At 39.2% G+C, this 19,289-nt stretch overlaps 1 protein-coding gene across 1 annotated transcript; it reads left to right on the plus strand.

Annotated features, from left to right (window-relative positions):
- Window positions 1–10,294: 10,294 nt before the first annotated feature.
- On the plus strand, window positions 10,295–15,171 carry LOC137299115 (multimerin-2-like). Its single transcript, XM_067831616.1, has 3 exons — window positions 10,295–10,479; window positions 12,366–12,510; window positions 14,660–15,171. Exons 1-3 carry the CDS (start codon window positions 10,330–10,332, stop codon window positions 15,070–15,072), a joined length of 708 nt encoding a protein of 235 aa, XP_067687717.1. The 5' UTR covers window positions 10,295–10,329; the 3' UTR covers window positions 15,073–15,171.
- The last annotated feature ends 4,118 nt before the right edge of the window (window positions 15,172–19,289 follow it).

A 19,289-nucleotide genomic window follows, 5' to 3' on the forward strand; every position in this document is an offset into this window, starting at 1 on the left:
TACCCATTGTACCCATTATACCCATTGTACCCGTTATATCCATTGTATCCATTATACCCATTGTACCCATTATACCCATTGTACCCATTATATCCATTGTACCCATTATACCCATTGTACCCATTATACCCATTGTACCCATTATACCCATGACCGAACGTTTAACCTCAAGGTTTCATCGCCGCTCCTTCTACGGAAAAATAATGTTTGGTTCAAGACATTAAAAGACACTATGTTATGAAACACATCTATTACAGTTTTCTATATATATTTGTTTTGCTTTTGTGTTTCTTTTTCTTTCAGACAATGATGGCTTTTATCACTAAATCATTACAGCATTATGTCAGCGTGACCGTGAGAGACTTACACTCAGAAGTGGAGGAAACTGTGATTTGTCAGGATCACAGTCTGTTTCTTCCATGCATAAAATTCAAAACACCCAAGGCATTCTTTTCCTGAAAATGCGAAGAAGCAATCTTTAATTGAACTGAAGATGGATTATTTGTATTCCTTCGTTCATTTTGTGTTATTTTCAAACTCAAACTATTTTTGAAAGTTATTTGAGTTATCGAGTTATTTACCATTGTCCATTAACAACGGTCTTGAAGAGGTGTCCAGGCAAGCTCACAAAAATTGATAAATCCGTAAATTCATATCGTCATCATATATAGTTTCAATTATCCATGAAATTTTTTACAAAGCTTTAGATCATGAAAATATGAATCAAGTACATAAGAATGAAAGTTACGTTCACGTGAACTTAGTGCACTTGGTACAAAAGAACCGAAGATATACCGCTTAGGTTGACGCAACAACGAGCAGCATGACTCCAGCTGTTTCTGAGTTCTTAAACTATGAACTTAACCCACTCGGATTATGTGAAATGCTTTGCTACGCTTAATGTAATGTTTGAAACAGAATGGAAATTATTGCCAGCATATGTTTAACTTTCATAACCATTTAGGTTAAAATAGAAGACAACGCATCATAGTTTCACAAAAGGTTATGGCATTCCGGCAGCACCTGTCTTTCACAGGTTTCATAATTTCTCATGTCATCGGTTTGTTATCTGCATTCCTTTCTGTACACGTTTTGCGAAGACTATCACGAATCGTGTTTAAAAATCAGATACAGCTATTTCTAGGTGTAGATTTTAATGACACTGAAATAATGACACGTATCTAGGACACATGTAAAGAGCATGTCTTAGACACATCTGATTTCAATGCATATACAAGTTAAATAGCATCGCCACTCTTTTAGTTACATATAGCTATCTATATTTATATAATATTAGTTCATATCTTAGTTTTTAATTCTTTTTAACTGATTTTAGATATTTTATATTACAGATATATTATAGATATTTTTTATTCACAGTCAAACCAGACTATGACGTCCAGTAAGAGTACCTGTCATTAAGAAAATATCAAGTTTCAGTAAACCTTTTACAATTCGATAAGCTATCAAAATCAAGTGACTTCGTTTTTGATGAGCAAACATGGGGGGGTGGAGGGGTGGGGGGTCTTCATCTGACAACTTCTCAGAGTTGCAAGTTATTGGTATGCAGATAGGTTACCTGTCATTTAGGACTATTGGAAGATATAATTGTCATTGAAAACGTCAGCACATTGTAGGTTAAGGATTGTCAGCGTTCAGGTCCATCACTAGTGACAACCCCTAGGAGTTACAGAGCTGCCCTCATAACCATCCTTCCATGTTATGCTGTGTTTTAAAAGCAGAGCTGGTTGCGCGCTGTTGTTTGTTCAAGACAAGGGTTCGAAATTGATCGGATACGGAGCCAAACGGCCTTATAGGTGCTTGTAATTGAGGTCGTTGGGAAGTGTCCACTGTTTGCGTTGCTTTTGTAAAAAATGCATATGAACAATATGAATATATATGAGGTTCACTGGTGGCACGCCTCTCATAGTAAACCTAACTTTATGACGATGAGCTTGAATCTGAATAGACACCGGTCATCACTGATATCCTAAACAGTGTTGTACCATGACCATGACCATCCTTTGAACGCAAAAGCTAATCTTCGTGGACGGCAATGTTTGGCGACATCGTACACAAGAGTATGGTGAGTTCTCATGTCAAGCTCATGAATTGCTTGCTTTTGTATTTGATGCTATGACATCTTCTGTTTTCAAATAGTGGTGAAATGACATGCACTTAAAATGGTAATGGATGCAAACTTGATCTGGTCAATATATGGCTGGGATAATGCCGGTGTGACGTAAAACCAAACTCAACTCTCACGTCAAAAGGCTGTAGAAACTCTATACCTTGTAGGGCATGGTGTTTGGGATATTATCGGTTGTAAAATACGCTGAAGAGATCCACCAGTACATAAACATGATGTACTGGAACAAGCCTCTCATGCTCTGTGAACATTCATAGGTAAGTGTGCATCAGAATTTATGGCTGTTGTTATAAATAAAATAGCAATGTACATTGTGTTATATATGTATTATATATACATACATACACACATACATACACGTACATATATATGATGTCCTCAAATGTATATAACGTAGACACTTACTTTATTTCTTCCACATAGTATGCCTGAATCATGAAAGGGCCACATTCATAGCTATATGCACTACACAATGAGCATATTCTTCCGTCTTTATTCCTCTGAATATTCTGCTGTAGCTTTCGGTCATTTTGCGTTTCTTCATTGGTGATCAAAGTATTCAAATTGTTAATTATATTCATAACTGCATAAGACCCATGTCTATTGTTAATGATAACGTACTGAAACTATGAAAAATATGGTATTGACAATCTATATTGTTGGCAACTTCTTTTAATTCGAGAGTGCTTGGCGTTTCGATGCTCATTCGACACAGATTCAAGACTAGTAATTCCTGCTTGACAACGATACAAGCACATGTATCGAAATGTAGTACGAACTGGAAAGAAGTTAAACTCCATAAAGTTTGTCAATATTGTATTTCCAAACTTCTAAAAATGCCACTTAAAGAATGAATAATATGATGTGGGTTTTTTTTCACTGTTTCAGAAAAACATGTGTCAAAATGATTGACAAATATGTAGGTGCATTCTTGAGGCTGATACCAGTTCTAGGTAACAAATTTATTTCTACATAATGCATGGTATATTCTATATATTTAGTAGCACATAATCCAAATACCTCGTTAGTTTACTATTTCTCCTTATAACCTGCTTTTATGAAAGGAATACCTCCAGCTGGAGTGAAAAAGCATGGCAATTCACGGACTTGTTCCTTGAAATGACATTACATTTTGCATTTGAGCAAGTTTAATTCTCATTGTAATACCTATTGATTAAGCCACAGAAACATTTAGGGGCTGTAAACCAATATTCTCTATGGCTGTTCACTCGTTGATATGTCATAATGAGTGGCAAGTGTTTAAGATGAAATTTATAGTGAGTGAGTGAGTTAACATTTAACGTCACATCGGCAGTATCTCAGCCATATCGTGACGAGAACATTTAATTCTGAAATGAACTATATGCCTATTATAAAACCTGTCAACGAAGGACAGTAAAACAACTAGAATATCACAGAGTAGAGTATAAAACTAGTAACTATACCTAAAACAATTTATCTATAGAGGACAATACACGATAAAAATGGGCTATAGATTGCTAACAACTGAAGGTAGATCACCATACTAGGGACCATGGGGACTTACAGTACCTTGGCTACCTGCATGGACCCTAGCTGGATTTACACCATCCCCTCAGGAGTCAGCAGTTCGGGAAATCTAGCCATTCAGTAAAAAGACATTTATTCTACGATTAAAAACATGGAAAGTTTGAATTTACTTTAAATGTTTGTGGACTTACGTACCCTCTCAGGAGGACAATAGTTTTACAATACTTCAACCCCCTTTGAGGATACAGCCACCAACAAGCACAGTTACCAATTTAAACTTCCGATAATAAAAATTATCTATTTACAATTCATTTAATAAATCTAATTCTTTTAAAAATCCAATAATTAAATGAGAACTGATATTAGTAAAAAGGTCCTTCATACTACGTGATTTAAAATAGGTATCCCTTGTGATGGAATACTCCACGCAGTCAAGCAAGACATGCTTGACAGTGATTCTTTCATCACAAGGGATACAAAACGGAGGATCCTCACCTTTCAAAAGGTATTTATGCGTATATCTGGTGTGACCAATACGACATCGTCGCATAACGACCTCTTCAAATCTGGACTGACAGCTCAAGTAGGTGTAACCAATATACGGTTTTATTTCATGTAATTTATTTATACCTACTTGGGTGTCCCACTTCCTTTGCATCAGATCACGTATATAAGTTCTAATATTCGCTTTGTAATCTGAGTATGGAAGAAGAAGTGGTGTCACAGATTTGTTGAGTGCTGCCTTGGCAACAAAATCGGCCATTGTGTTCCCTGAAATGCCTACATGGCTGGGTAACCAACAGAAGACGATGTCGTATTGGCCAGTAGCAAGATCATTATATAATTCAATAATTTCAATTAAAAGTGGATGTTTACAAGAAAGATTTTTAATCGCCTGAAGGCAAGAAAGAGAGTCGGAATAGATTATATATTGTTTATGTTTATGGCGTCTTTGAATATATTTAAGAGCTGTTAATATGGCGTTAGCCTCAGCGGTAAAAATAGAACTGTTGTCTGGTAATCTAGAAGATATTGTTCTGGATCCAATGACAGTGGCACAAGCTACTGCGCCACCGTCCTTGGACCCATCTGTAAATAAGGATTTATAACTGCTATATTTATGTTTCAATTGATTATATTCTTGTTTATACTGTAATTCATTAGTTTCCGATTTTTTAAATGCGGTCAATGTTAGGTCCACTTGGGGCCTAACCAACTGCCAAGGAGGAGAAGAAAGAAGACGGGAAGGAGCTATATTTTCCAGCTCAATGCCGGCAGCAGCAAGAAATGGTTTAATTCTTAAACCAAGAGGCGGTACAAGCGAAGATTTTTTATTGTATAAGTCCTCACACAGAAGACTGAAAACACAGTTATATGCAGGGTTTGACTCACTGGAATATAATTTTGTTACATACTGTAAAGCTAATTTTATACGTCGCTGTTCAAGAGATGGCTCATCGGCCTCAACGTACATGCTGTCAACAGGTGAAGTTCGAAAGGAGCCAAGACAAAGTCTTAGACCTTGATGGTGAACAGAATCTAAAAGTTTCAGGTTCCCTTTACAGGCTCCACCATATACAATGGAGCCATAATCGAGTTTTGACCGGATCAGTGATCGATAAAGTTGCAGGAGGGTAGTTTGGTCCCCTCCCCATTTAGAATTTGAAACGACTTTCAACAAGTCAAGTGCCTTCCGGCATTTAGTTTTGAGGGATTTGATATGTGGTAGGAACGTTAAATGCGAGTCAAAAATTAATCCCAAGAACTTGGCCTCCTTTACAACTTTGATGGGAGTGCCATCTAGAGACAGTTCAGGGTCCTTATGTGGCTTATATGTTCTGCAAAAATGTATACAATTAGTTTTCGATTTAGAAAATTTAAAGCCGTTTTCAAGACACCATTTATTTATTTTGTTTAAACACAACTGCAGTTGCCGTTCAATAGTATGCATATTTTTACCTCGGCAAGAAATATTAAAATCATCCACGAAAAGCGATCCATCAATTGAATCGTTTAAAACTTTTGACAAACTGTTGATCTTGATGCTAAAAAGAGTGACAGATAAAATACTGCCTTGTGGAACACCCTGATCCTGATTGTAATGATCAGACAGGGTAGAACCCACACGGACCTGGAATTGTCTGTCATTTAAAAAGTTGGCAATAAATTGAGGCAAACGACCTCGCAAACCAAAGTCATGTAAATCCCTCAAAATACCATGTTTCCAGGTTGTGTCATATGCTTTTTCAAGATCAAAAAAGATAGACACAGCATGTTGTTTATTAATTAGTGCGTTTTTAACAAATGACTCCAGTCGCACTAAGTGATCGACAGTACTTCTGTTTTTACGGAAACCACACTGTATATCTGTGATAAGATTATTTGTTTCCAAGTACCAAACAAGTCGATTATTTATCATGCGTTCCATGGTCTTGCAAACACAGCTAGTTAGTGAAATAGGTCGATAATTGGACGGATCCGTATGATCACGTCCAGGTTTAGGTATTGGTATTACTATGGCGTCACGCCATGACGGAGGAAAGTTACCCGATGTCCAAATATCATCAAAAATATTGAGAAGCGTTTCTAGGCAGGATTCTGGTAAGTGCTTCAGGAGTTGATAATGTATGTTATCAGCTCCTGTAGCAGTGTCATGAGCTTGATCAAGAGCAGTATGGAGTTCATGAATAGAAAACGTTTCATTATAATCTTCCCCATTATCAGAATTGAAATTAACAGTTTTCTTTTCTTGTTGTTTTTGATATTGCTGAAATTTAGGTACATAATTTGAAGAGGAAGAGTGTTTAGCAAGGGTTTCACCCAGTTTATTAGCAATATCTGATTTATCAGTAAGCAATTGATCTCCATGTTTAAGATGATGGACAGTAGATTTAGTACCTTTACCTTTGATTTTCTGGACCATGTTCCATACCTTGGACATGGGTGTCCGAGAATTTATTTTGGATACATAATTTTGCCAAGATTGGCGTTTGTTCTGTTTAAAAGTACGCCGTGCTTTAGCATTTAAAATCTTAAATTTATTTAAATTATGCACCATAGGATGGCGACGGAAATAATGTTCTGCTTTTTTCCTTGCCTTCCTAGCTTGTTTGCACTCATCGTTGAACCATGGTTTTCTTATGTGTGGAACTGCAGAGGACTTTGGTATACACTCATCAGCTATGGAATTCAGTTCATCAGAAAAAGATTTGATAGTATCAGAAACGTCAATAAAACGTTCAGGTTTAAATTTTTCAGCACACAGTGTTTCATATAAAGCCCAGTTAGCCTTTTTAAAATTCCGCCTTGATGATGGAGGAACATCAGATGGAGTTACAGCTTTTAATATAGTAGGAAAATGGTCACTTCCACACAGGTCATCGTGGACTGACCATTCGAATTCATTTAATAGTTCGGAATTTGTCAATGACAAGTCGAGAGCAGAATACGTCCCTGTGCCAGGGTGTAAATATGTGTTGGAACCATCATTATAAATACATAAGTCATTGTCAGAACAAAAGTCCTCCAACAATTTACCTCTAGTGTTTGTATTTACACTACCCCAGAGTGGGTTGTGCCCATTTAAATCTCCCATTATAATACAGGGCTTCGGGAGTTGGTCATATAGAGTTTGGAGATCAGTTTTAGTGAACGTCGAAGACGGCGAAATATAAAGAGAGCATAGCGTAAACGCTACGTGTAAGGTAATTCTCACTGCAACAGCCTGCATATTAGTATTAAGTGAAACAGGGCTTTGAATAACGTTTTGTTTGACTAAAACGGATGATCCGCCAGTAGCTCTATCACCCGGAGGTGAAAAAGAATGATATGCATTAAAATGACGAAGGTCAAATGTATCTGTTTGCTTTAAATATGTCTCTTGGAGACATATCGCTGAAGGTGTGAAATCTTGGACTAATAGCTGTAATTCATGTAAATTAGTCCTCAATCCTCTGCAGTTCCACTGTACAATATTAGTGGAATAAACTATCTTTTGGGGGGATTTATTGGGGATCTACCCCGCACTCTTTTGGAGGGCGACAAGCTATGTGCCCTAGAATGGACGTTTTCAGAAACGTCCATGTCTTCAAGAGACCCGTATTTATTAAACAATTGAACTTTATTTTGTGACCCCTTAGGAGCTCTGCCACTTTGTTGTTTTGAAACATCAGGTTTAGGCTTAGATTTACCTTTAGCAGTTTGTTGTCTATCAGTTGTAGATTGAGACTCAGTGCGTGACTGCGAAGATGATTTATGATCAGAAGAAGACTTTGATGTTCCAGGAAGTGATTCTTCAGTCTGTGATGACATAGCTGGGTATAGAAGTTGTGGAGAGTCACTGTTGACCCAAGTCAAGGTAGTTTGGCAGCTTGTAGATGACTTTGTTATTTTAGAGCTGCGCACAGATGATGCGTTTGCTACTGTAGCATAACTTTCTGGAAGATCAGATCTCTTCACCAGTTTTTTTGCTTCAGAAAAAGAGATGTTTTGGGTATACTTTATTCTGTTTATTTCCATTTGCTCTCTCCAGATTGGACACTGTTTCGATGAAGATGAATGGTCACCTGAGCAGTTGGTACATTTCTTAAAATCACTGTCACAATCTTCTGTTGTGTGTGTTTTCTCACCACAGTGAGCGCACACAACAGACAATGTACAGGTATTTACGCCATGCCCATACTTTTGGCACTTGAAGCATCTCAATGGATTTGGAATGTACGTTTCCACTTTGAGTTGACAGTAACCAGCCTTTATTGATGTGGGAGCAGTCGGAGAAGAAAAAGAGAACAAATAGGTGTTTGTTTGTTGGATCTCATTGTGTTTACGGGTAGTGAAACGTTTCACATACAACACACCTTGTTCCTTCATCTCTGAGGCAATATCAATTTCCAGCATATCAGCAAAAAGGCGGTCTCGGTCTCTCACTATGCCTTTGCTGGTGTTAAGCGTTCGGTGGGCAGAGACTGATACGGGAATGCCAACAAAAGATTTAGTTGACAGGAGGTTATTTGCCTGTTGTCTCTTACTACATTCAATAAGAAGTGAACCTGTACGCAAACGTCTAACATTTTTAACATCTCCTGCTATGCCTTGTACGCCTTTTGAAACAGCAAAAGGGTTCAGCTTCAAGGGAGTCTTGTCAACAGTCTCAAGTACTATAAAACGTGGCCAATAGTCAATAGATGTGGACGGTCTTTGATCATTAACATCAGGATCCATGTCAAGAGGACGTTTTTTCTTGGTCATAGGGGTTTCGGAAGCCATAGTTAGTGTTTTAAGGTTCATCATCCGAGCTCCCCACCCACCACGGAGTATCACAAGGACAATGCTAAAAACAAGTGGGTCTCCAACTTGCAGCACCAAGGATACTCGGATGATATACTCCAGCAGAAAAGTTATAAATAGCTAATCCACCAGATTGGCCCATGAGCCACCGCCTTCTGGCATAAGACTCTAGGCAAAGAGCAAAACATCACATTGCAAATCATTGACATCTGATATGTATAAATGTACCGAGTCCAAATGTAAAACATTTTCAAATTAAACGTACATGTTTAACGTACATGAGTGACGTACAAGTCCATACACAGGGCTTGGCGTGACCAGCCGATTGATAGAATCGGGCCGATTCTACCACCCGTCTAGGTGAAGTAAGGGTCGAAGTGGTGTGTTGAGCAACAGGAACACGGTTCAGGCTCCTACTGCCCTCAACCACCAGACTACCGTCCTCCACCGACACGGGACGCAACCCACGGCAAACAGATTGCCCAATTCGGTTGCTCCTTGCAACCAGCAATGGGGTGCTATGGACCTAGTTGACCCGGGTCCACACGGGGGTTTGAACGGCTCTTTGCGTTACCCAGCACCCACCACGAGGAGGTGGCCGTTCACGGGTGCCTGAAATTTATATAATCATCATCAACGCATTAGTCATACGCTATATTGATGCGTTATATTATCGTTATACAGTTTCGTTGACATGCGTGTACATTAACTACAACAAGATCGTACTGACCGACTTGTTAGATTTATAATATATATATACTCTAATACCCATCAGACCATCATCTTTATACAAAAACCTTCCAATTATCACAGTCACCTTTTTTTACCTTTATAAAGCATTAATATAAATGCTCCTCTCCCATAAGTTTATCCCGAGTTTTATTTCTTTATATTCAATTCTAAAATGGCAGAACCAATATCTGATCAGAGTATTCTTTCACTGCAAAGCTATCAATCGATCCGGGGCGGTGGGGTAGCCTAGTGGTTAAAGCGTTCGCTCGTCACGCCGAAGACCCGGGTTCGATTCCCCACATGGGTAAAATGTGTGAGGCCCATTGTCTGGTGTCCCCCGCCGTGATATTGCTGGAATACTGCTAAAAGCGGCGTAAAACCAAACTCACTCACTAACTCACTATTAATCGATCCAACAATATATATGATACGGTTTAATTGAAAACATGCCCTAATAAAACCAACATTGCAAATGATGAACAATTGCGCAATTCATCTATGAAGGATATGAACTAGCACACAATGGAGCCGCTCCTAATCTAGATGCCAGACATTTCAGAGATAAGAAACGTTATCAACCAACATACAACTACTTCCATGTGCGTCTCCGACACTTGTGTGAATCCAAGCTAGCACGTGTGACAACTGGAGCCATGCTGTTATGTTTGGCTGTTCTATTTTCTATTGCATCAGGCTTAATAATGCCGCTCACCAAACCAAATGGACAGGTTGATGTGAATAGTTTAGTTAGCCATGTGTCCACTTTAGAAACAGCTATGACATCGCTGCAATCCCAGTTTCAGGTAAATACACAATTTGTGTTTGTTTATCCCTTAGTTTACGTTTCTTAGCAACAGGAAGTCTGTGGATCGTCATCGAACCCAGTCAGAACCAAACCGGACGGATCTGGCAGTCAGCCTCGATGTTTCAGCTGATGACAGCCAGTGAAGCAACCCTTAACCTTGTAGCAACTGGTTCAAACTAGTTTATTTACCGACAGTGGCATGTAAGAAAATTGCTCATGGGAGATTATGACTTGACCCGTTGTAGCATGACATCATATTCTAGCTTGAAGGGTTTCAGGAAGGAAAATTAGTGAATATCATATATTTATGTCATGTGGTGCAAAAGTCATTGAAAGATAACACTGCGGGTATACACATCAGGCTGACACCTGCTCACAGTATGGCGATGTCCCAGTTAGACTCCGGCTGGATGTGATGAGCACAGGTTCCACCCATAGTCACAAATCGTTGCAAGAATCAGTTTCATGTTGACAGGACATGTTGTGAAGGATATTTTGTTCAAATGTCAGAGTCTTTGAAAACTAACGAGCTGGTATTTTTTCCAATTCCAAAGTTTGTCTGTGATAATGAAATGTACTCTCTCTTTGTAAATGCATATTGAAATAGCATTAAGACGTCCATCCATTCGCCGGTCGTGCTTCATGATATCGTGGAGTCTCTGGATCAGTTCTGATGTTGCTGACAGGCCCTCCAGGACGGGGGTCATTGTCGAGGTTCGTCCTCCCTGTTTATTTGGCTGACTTGTTACAGACGGTATCTCATGCTTTCGTGAATTCACCTCATTAACATCATATAATGTCCCAATCAAATGATTTCACTATTACGCAACTCCATATAAGTGAGGTATAGACCTTATTGTATCAAGACATCAGTAAATACTGGATTGTGATTGGTTAATCAAAGTCCTTCAGAGGTATATAGCCACGTTGTATACCTCTGATCTTCCAACACTGTGCTACGCGTTTGGTTTTAAATTAAATTTAGAGCTATTATAATTTCGTTATGTACCTCTGATATTCCAACACAATAGGTTTATCACCATTCTATCATAACCGCCTTATTAAGATTTCTAAAACATCATACACAGATTTGGGAATTCAGGGCTATATAATCGATCCATCTGTGTATCACTTGCTCTGAAACGTCGCAAAACTACTGGCACCTGTGACTATAATCACAGCAGTGGTGATCAGTTTAATATCAGCATACCGCTGTGATTTACAGCTGGTGGTAAGATACACGAGTAGCCACATACACCTGTGTAATATGAATGCAATGATATATTGAACTTTCGTGAGATGACTAGTGATTTACGTGTGTACAGACAGAAGAAACTTGAACTAACAGAGACTGTGAGTAAAGTGCGAAAATGAATGATGTCTTACTCTGAAGCCAGCCATTATCTAGGGGGTTAGATGAGAGTGATCTGTGAGTAACCGGCCAAGCAAATCAAGGGCTGACATCATGGCCAAAGGACACACTGAACCTCTCGACCACGTCCTTAGTCAGCTCATACAAGCATGCTCATCTTGCCTGAAACCTAGCACCCCTAACACAAACATTGTATGAAAAGCAATAACATATCTGAAAAAATGAATTATTACACAAAATACATAAATACAAAAATCACACATTTGAAATAAATCTCGCTTTCAGGATGAATATTTTTTTAAGGAATTACTTCATTACCCTCGGCATCTTACTACTCAAGCAGGATTGTCACAGAAACATTCTAATATAACGTCATTGAGGATTGCGGTCTCTCTGTGTCAAATCCCTTCGAGTTCACACAGTCTTACTGGAATTGCTGTCCTTTAATAATGTTGAAGACTATTATATATCCATGATTCCTCCAAAGTTAACATATGCTTGCTTCCCGCCAGACTAACACGGTGGAACTGGAAAGCGTCAAGTCCAAGTTGAAGGCAACCGAGGACAAACTACAGACAACGTCTGATCAGCTGCTCATTGTGCAGGCAAAGCAGGAAGCACTGCAGAAAACAACTAAAAATATGTCCCGACTTGTCAGTGAGTAGCCTTCAGTTCCGAAAGGATGAACCAAAGCATCAGCATCATTGTGAAATTAGGACATTAGCACAAATGAATAAACAGACTATCCTTACAGATAAATTCCATATAGGATATGGTAAGTATCTCCTGCGTCCGCAGTTTCCACGATAAACACACTGATTTGTTTTACGGGGGTTGTCAGTGTTAATGTTCCGGACATAACATTTCTTTCGTAGGTGACTCAGCTGTGATCGAGCCTGACTATCCACAGCTGATGTATTCACTGGGGTATTATAATAAATACTCTGAAATACCGAGACATCACTAACTCGTTCATGTGAACTATCTTTTATGTGCCTTTTGAAGGAAGGCCATGGTACCAAAATGGCCCTCTGTTTAGCAACTGACTGTAATGTAACCCTCCTTGAGTGGACAGTGAAAGTGTCATTGTTGAGGACGTCTTGGTTGGTTGATTGTTGTTTAACGATATTCCAGCTATATGGCAGAGGTCTGTACATAGATATCAAAGCAACTGGTATATGAATATATATCAACCATGTTAAACTAATGCTTAGTCTCTGGATATATACGTCACAAGGGATAAATATTCCAATGTCAAAACTATCAAGAACCTTTATACCACTGTTAGTTGTCATTTAAGCATTGGATTTTTAAAGGAAATCGATTTCATGGTTGAATTTTGAGCAATATGTTTCTGTAAATAGATATATTTTAATGACTGGTAGTTTAGATTAGTAACTAGAATTGATAGTGGCGGTACCCTCAAAGGGGGTTGAAGCATTGTAAATTATTGTCCTCCTGAGAGGGTACGTAAGTCCCAAAACATTTGATGTAAATTTAAGTCTACCAGGTTTTTAATCGTAGTATTCATGTTATTTTAATTTTGACTAGCATTTCATACAATCTCCAGCGGCGGCTGAAGGGATGATGTAAATCCAACTAGCGTCCAAGCAGGTAGCAAAGGTACTGTAAGTCCCCATGGTCCCTAGTATGGTAATTTATGGCTTTAGCACTGCAAAGAGGACTTGGAGGTAGGAGAAATGATGTGGTTCAGGGACTGTGAGACAGGCTACAACCGTGTGAGCGAACCTCACTAACCGTTAGACGCCTCGTACGACAAGCATTGATTACTGAAGACCAATGATATATTCCAACACGGATCTTCAAGGGTCGATTTTCTATGACTTGAACAACCACTGTAAAGGCATTATAATACACAGTCGGATGTATTTCAGTGATAGTTGTTGTAGAAGAAACTCCGGATGAAAAGCGCACACTCAGCTGTCCATGTGGTTAATATTTTATTAATTAAAACAACCTCTAACTCTTGAAATGTGATAATAACAGCAACAAAGTGCAAGTAAACCAACAGTTAAATTAGGGGTATATTAATTCATGGCCTCTCCCATATTTTATCCATCACTTCTTCGTTGTTTTTTTTATCTCGGTTACACATAAATACAATTGAAACATTCTTGCATAAAACACAAAACGATTTTTTAAAACAATGCTGGCAACAACCTTCGTTAAAGCAGAACATCTATATATGTTGCAGTGTGCTCATAGCAAGCGTCAAATCGATGAATCGATCAAGTTTCAAAATGGTCATGTATTTCATAAATGTATACCTCAGTTTCTCATGGAACCAAATTTGAGAATAAGTCACGGAACAAAACATAAACAGACGCCTTGTGGGATTTTAAAGAAAGGCTAATGCTCAGTTTCCTTTTCTTTGTCGCCTAATGCCAGAGGTATTAGTTTTCGTATTAGTTTGCTGATACTAATGATACTAACACATGATATACCCAGTATATCAGAGTAAATTGTACGTAACTTGATAAAGAACAACAATACCCTTGAAACCTTCAAAGAATAATTGAAGCTTTCAGTAAAATGTTTCAAACCAAATCCAAACATAGCACATGAGAAAATAATCAAATATACTTTCAACATTGAGGCTGTGGAGTAGCCTAGCTGTTAAAGAGTTCGCCCCTCAAGCCGATGACCCGGGTTCAATTCCCCACATCAGTAAAATGAGTGAAGCCATTTCTGGTACCCTCGAAATTGCTTGAATATTGACAAAAACGCATTGACTGCATTACAAGCTGTAAATGTTTCTGAATGTCGAAACCTGAATTTCTTGCAGATGAACTTGACGCAGATGTTGCCTTCGAGGTGAGCCAAAAGCAGGAGAAAACTGCCTGGACCACACTGAAATTTGATACAGTCTTGACGAACATAGGGAAAGCCTATAGCCCAAGGACAGGCGTGTTTAGGGCACCTGTTTCTGGAACGTATTTGTTCTGGGCTGACGTCATGATGTACAACCACCATAACGATCACTGTTTATACATGAACGGTCCCGAGGGAGTTCTCGGCACAGGATACCCACTCTCCCAGGCTGGTCATAACCACGGCACAATCCATCTCACAACTGTCTCCCGACTAACCCAAGGATCCAGGATAACCTTTTCGTTCAATTCCTCCTCCACCGTGACTCACGTGGTCGTCGGTGGGGGCGCCTCAAGCTACGGCGGCACACTGATACGTGCTCATTAAAAGATTATCTTGATTTCTACCCTGAAGAGTATTGGACATGTATCCGAGGTACATAGACCGTATCGTTGTTACCCAATAAACTGAAGCTGCTGTTTTAAAAATCTTATTGAAAGGGGAAAATGAATTGTGTTCAACCAATGTGGTCAAGGCAGCATAGTTTTCAGAATTTTTAAATTTTGAATTGTAACTTCTGAATGTTAATCAAAGACTGATGGTAAAAAGTAATACGAACTGCCCAGTCTAAAACCTCCATTGACACCACGGTCGTTCCTCCTGCGTCAAGCTGACATGCTGTGATATCACTGAAACAATGTTAAATACAGCATAAAACACAACACACTCACTCACTTTTACAACACATCTGGGCTTGTCTCAAGTCCAACTCGTAGTAACGGTTCCGTAATGTAAATATTATGACGGAAAGATCCACAGCACAATTGTTTTAATACAAAACAATTTTAATATGAATTAAGATGTATCAAAGAATAACGATTTGAACTGTATATGATGTTGGAGTTTTGTTTCCGACGGGATATTGGTCACTGCTTACTCTTCCAATGGCGTCTAGAAGTGATACATATAAAAGGGGACATGATTTAAGATTGTATAATTTTAGAAGTATATCGATAATACCATTACATAATCATATTTTGTTTTATTTCAAATAATTCTTGGACACTTTCACTTCAAGCAATATAAAAAACGTGTTGTGAGATTTCGACGTATTTTTCCAGCTCCTTTTGGGGTGGATGGTCGAAAATGAATGGATGTTCGCTTCTTTGCTACGAGGTATACGACGCTCTGAGTATATTCTTATCCCTTCGTCAGGTGTATGAAAGCTGCGAAGGTGACAGATATAGATGTACACGTGAAAACAATTATTACCAACCATGTTGTACATCCTTGTCATCCCTTTGTCGATTTTTAATCACTGCTTAGTTGTCTATCAGGCTTCCGTACGTGTCTGTACTATTTACGCCTGGATTTACATTTTAGTTTGCACTAGTTGCCATCCCGAATCAACGTCCAACGCCAATTAGGCACTGGTTCCTCTTGTCAGTGGCACATTTTTGTTACCTCATCTTTTATCTATACATGCAGTTAGTGATTTCTTCAGACGTATAAGCAATTAATGGGTCTGTGATTGGTCCATATATTTCACATTGTCAAAACTCCTTAATCTGCACAATATCATTCGCCATTCAACGGCTCTTAAAGTGTAGGTTAAAATGAGAAATAAACGTAGTCATTGACTACGCATAACACATAACCATAACATTGTTTTTCGGCGATGGGAAAGGAATGGCGACGTTTCACAACACGTTTGTTTTTGCACTGCTTTGAAGTATAATCTTTGGGCTAGTATTGTCTAGAAAGGTGTCCTATCAAAACGAAATGTCTGTCCTTTATCAATGCATATCTTAAATACCACAGACACAAAAGGTATGAGGGTGAAGAAGGTCGAGTCAGCGAAGTTTCATTGTATGCAATCAAATTCAGTTTCAGTCGAAAATTACAACTAAAATCAATACTATGACGTCATTGAAAACGTGTGATGGTGAACAGCAAAGTTAATGGGCTGTGTGCGTATGTTGACAGTACGTCAAGATGAAACATATACATACTTTCCATGTCGTTCAGGTTGTATAGGTTGACAGTCTCGAATCATTAGAAGTGCGTTGGCAAAATCGAAGTCAGGATGTGAGTTACGCGGGCAAAACACTTGAATACGTGATCATTTATGCGGGAATGGAAGGGTTGTTATTTTCTTAAGCTACGAGAAGGCCATTGAGAAAGTACATGTAATTATCATTTGCAGATGTTATCCTGACCTGTGTTTCGCTCTTCGTGGGACAAACAACTGCCGTACGTTGTGTTTGATGGGCTCGTTTTGGGGATATAATAAACTCGCCACAAATTCGTTCTGTTGTTTGAGACCCCATAATGTTAATGAGGTATATCAAGGCGTGATCACGTCACACAGACACTGAAAATTCTTGAATGAAACTGACGAGACTTGCTTGTCCATAGTTTTTGCCTAGAGAGGTTTGGGTGTTCTAAAACCTCTCTCTGTCAGTCACGGTACAGGAGTAGAACAGCACATATAATCGATCAATTATAAATAGTCTGACTTTATGTGCAAATAATAATCTCCATCTGCAAAACATATACTAGGATTTTAATTGGAGGGGAATATGAACAGTACATGTACCGCTTCAACTAAACATCGACAACCTGCCCATGTTTGTGTGTGTGTGTGTGTGTGTGTGTGTGTGTGTGTGTGTGTGTGTGTGTGTGTGTGTGTGTGTGTGTGTGTGTGTGTGTGTGTGTGTGTGTGTGTGTGTGTGTGTGTGTGTGTGTGTGTGTGTGTGTGTGTGTGTGTGTGTGTGTGTGTGTGTGTGTGTGTGTGTGTGTGTGTGTGTGTGTGTGTGTGTGTGTGTGTGTGTGTGTGTGTTGGGGGTTCATAGGCATGAGGCAGATATGCACTAGCAACAGCCAACAAGAAGACAGGCCACAGTCAAGCAGACCACGCGTGACGCGACTGGGTTATCACGACACCGGAAACGGCGTCATTGGCTCTAGGTCATGTCATCAGTCGACGTACCGTGCTGCGACCTGTAAGTGCATTAGGATTCAGAGCTCGACATCCCCTGGGTGGAAACAAGGAACATCGTGGTGGCCCAGGTACATTGTCATCGTAGATGACAGTGGGCAAAGACTTCCGTCGCTGTCTGGTATGCCATCGGCAGCGAGTGTTTTACGGTCCAAAGTCGATACACAATGTTCCATAATGATTGTATGCGACGCCAGGCAGTCACTGAGGTTGTTAATGACTGTGCGGAATATGTGACATGTGTGACTGGCAAATTTCCCTTTGGCTTGAATATACAGAAATTTAATCAACACGGTCTTTACAACTGTAACCCACTTGATCCTTCAGCTCCACCTGTCACACCTCTGTCTGTTGAAGCCTGAACTGAAGTTTGAAATTGGAAAATGGACCAAAACATAACAAAACATAACTCAAGACTTTCGGTTTGAAAGTTATTCTGATTTCACACACATATATATACCGATACATCTAAAGAACCATCAAATGGTCGTTCTGCTTGGTAATGAACCATCAAATGATCGTTCTGCTTGGTAAAGAACCATCAAATGATCGTTCTGCCTGGTAAAGAACCATCAAATGATCATTCTGCCTGGTAAAGAACCATCAAATGATCGTTCTGCCTGGTAAAGAACCGTCAAATGATCCTTCTGCTTGGGCTTTTTGGATACCCGATTTATCGATCGCTAAGGTGTTCATTTCATATTATCTTATCTTTTTTTTCTTTTTAATCTTAATTAATTCTCTTATAAGATTGAATTATACTGTAACGAACGAAGTCCCAAGGAGCAAAGGGAAGAACTACCGGTAACTGTGTTCGTGGAAGGAAAACCTGCAGGCCGAATTCGACGGCATTTGAAGAGTGAGTGAATGAGTTTAACGCTGGTTTTAGCAACATTCCAACAACATCACGACGCGTGACTCCAGAAATGGACTTAACACATAGTGCCCATGTTGGGAATTGGCGTCACGAGATAACGCTTTAGCCAATCGAAAAATGATTGGACGCACAATATACTCAACAAAAGGAGCGTTCCGAAAATCAAGTGAAAGGAACTTTATGCAAGTCTGTTATACAGGGTGGGTTACAGATTAATGTAGTGATATATAATTAATAGTGAGTGAGTTTAATGTTACGCCGCATTATTCTAGCTATATGGCGGCGATCTGTAAATAGTCGAGTCAGAATCAGACAATCCATTGATTAAAAGCATGAGCATCGATCTACGCAAGTCAACAAGCCTGACCAACCGATCCCGTTGGTTGCCTTTTCCGACAAGTATGGGTTACTGAACATAAATTCTTGGACCTTCATGGGAGATAAATGATCAAGAAATTCCAGATCTGGATATCAATGTATAAGGAGGCTATACATTTATTTAGATAACGTTATCTCAAAATAAAGAACTGGAACAACGGTTGGAGGCGGCACCCCGCAGTGGTTCATGCTTGTTCTGGATCAGGCTTCGCTACTAGCGGCTTTCCGCTTTATATACAAGAAGACATCGGTATCTGTTCAAAGGGAGGTAACAATGGCATGCACAGCTTGTTCTGTTCTGTCACAACATTCTTCATAATTGTGCATTTTGTCCGGCCGAATCCGGAA

Source organism: Haliotis asinina, chromosome 10 (genome assembly GCF_037392515.1).
Source record: "Haliotis asinina isolate JCU_RB_2024 chromosome 10, JCU_Hal_asi_v2, whole genome shotgun sequence".
Classification (NCBI taxonomy): domain Eukaryota; kingdom Metazoa; phylum Mollusca; class Gastropoda; order Lepetellida; family Haliotidae; genus Haliotis; species Haliotis asinina.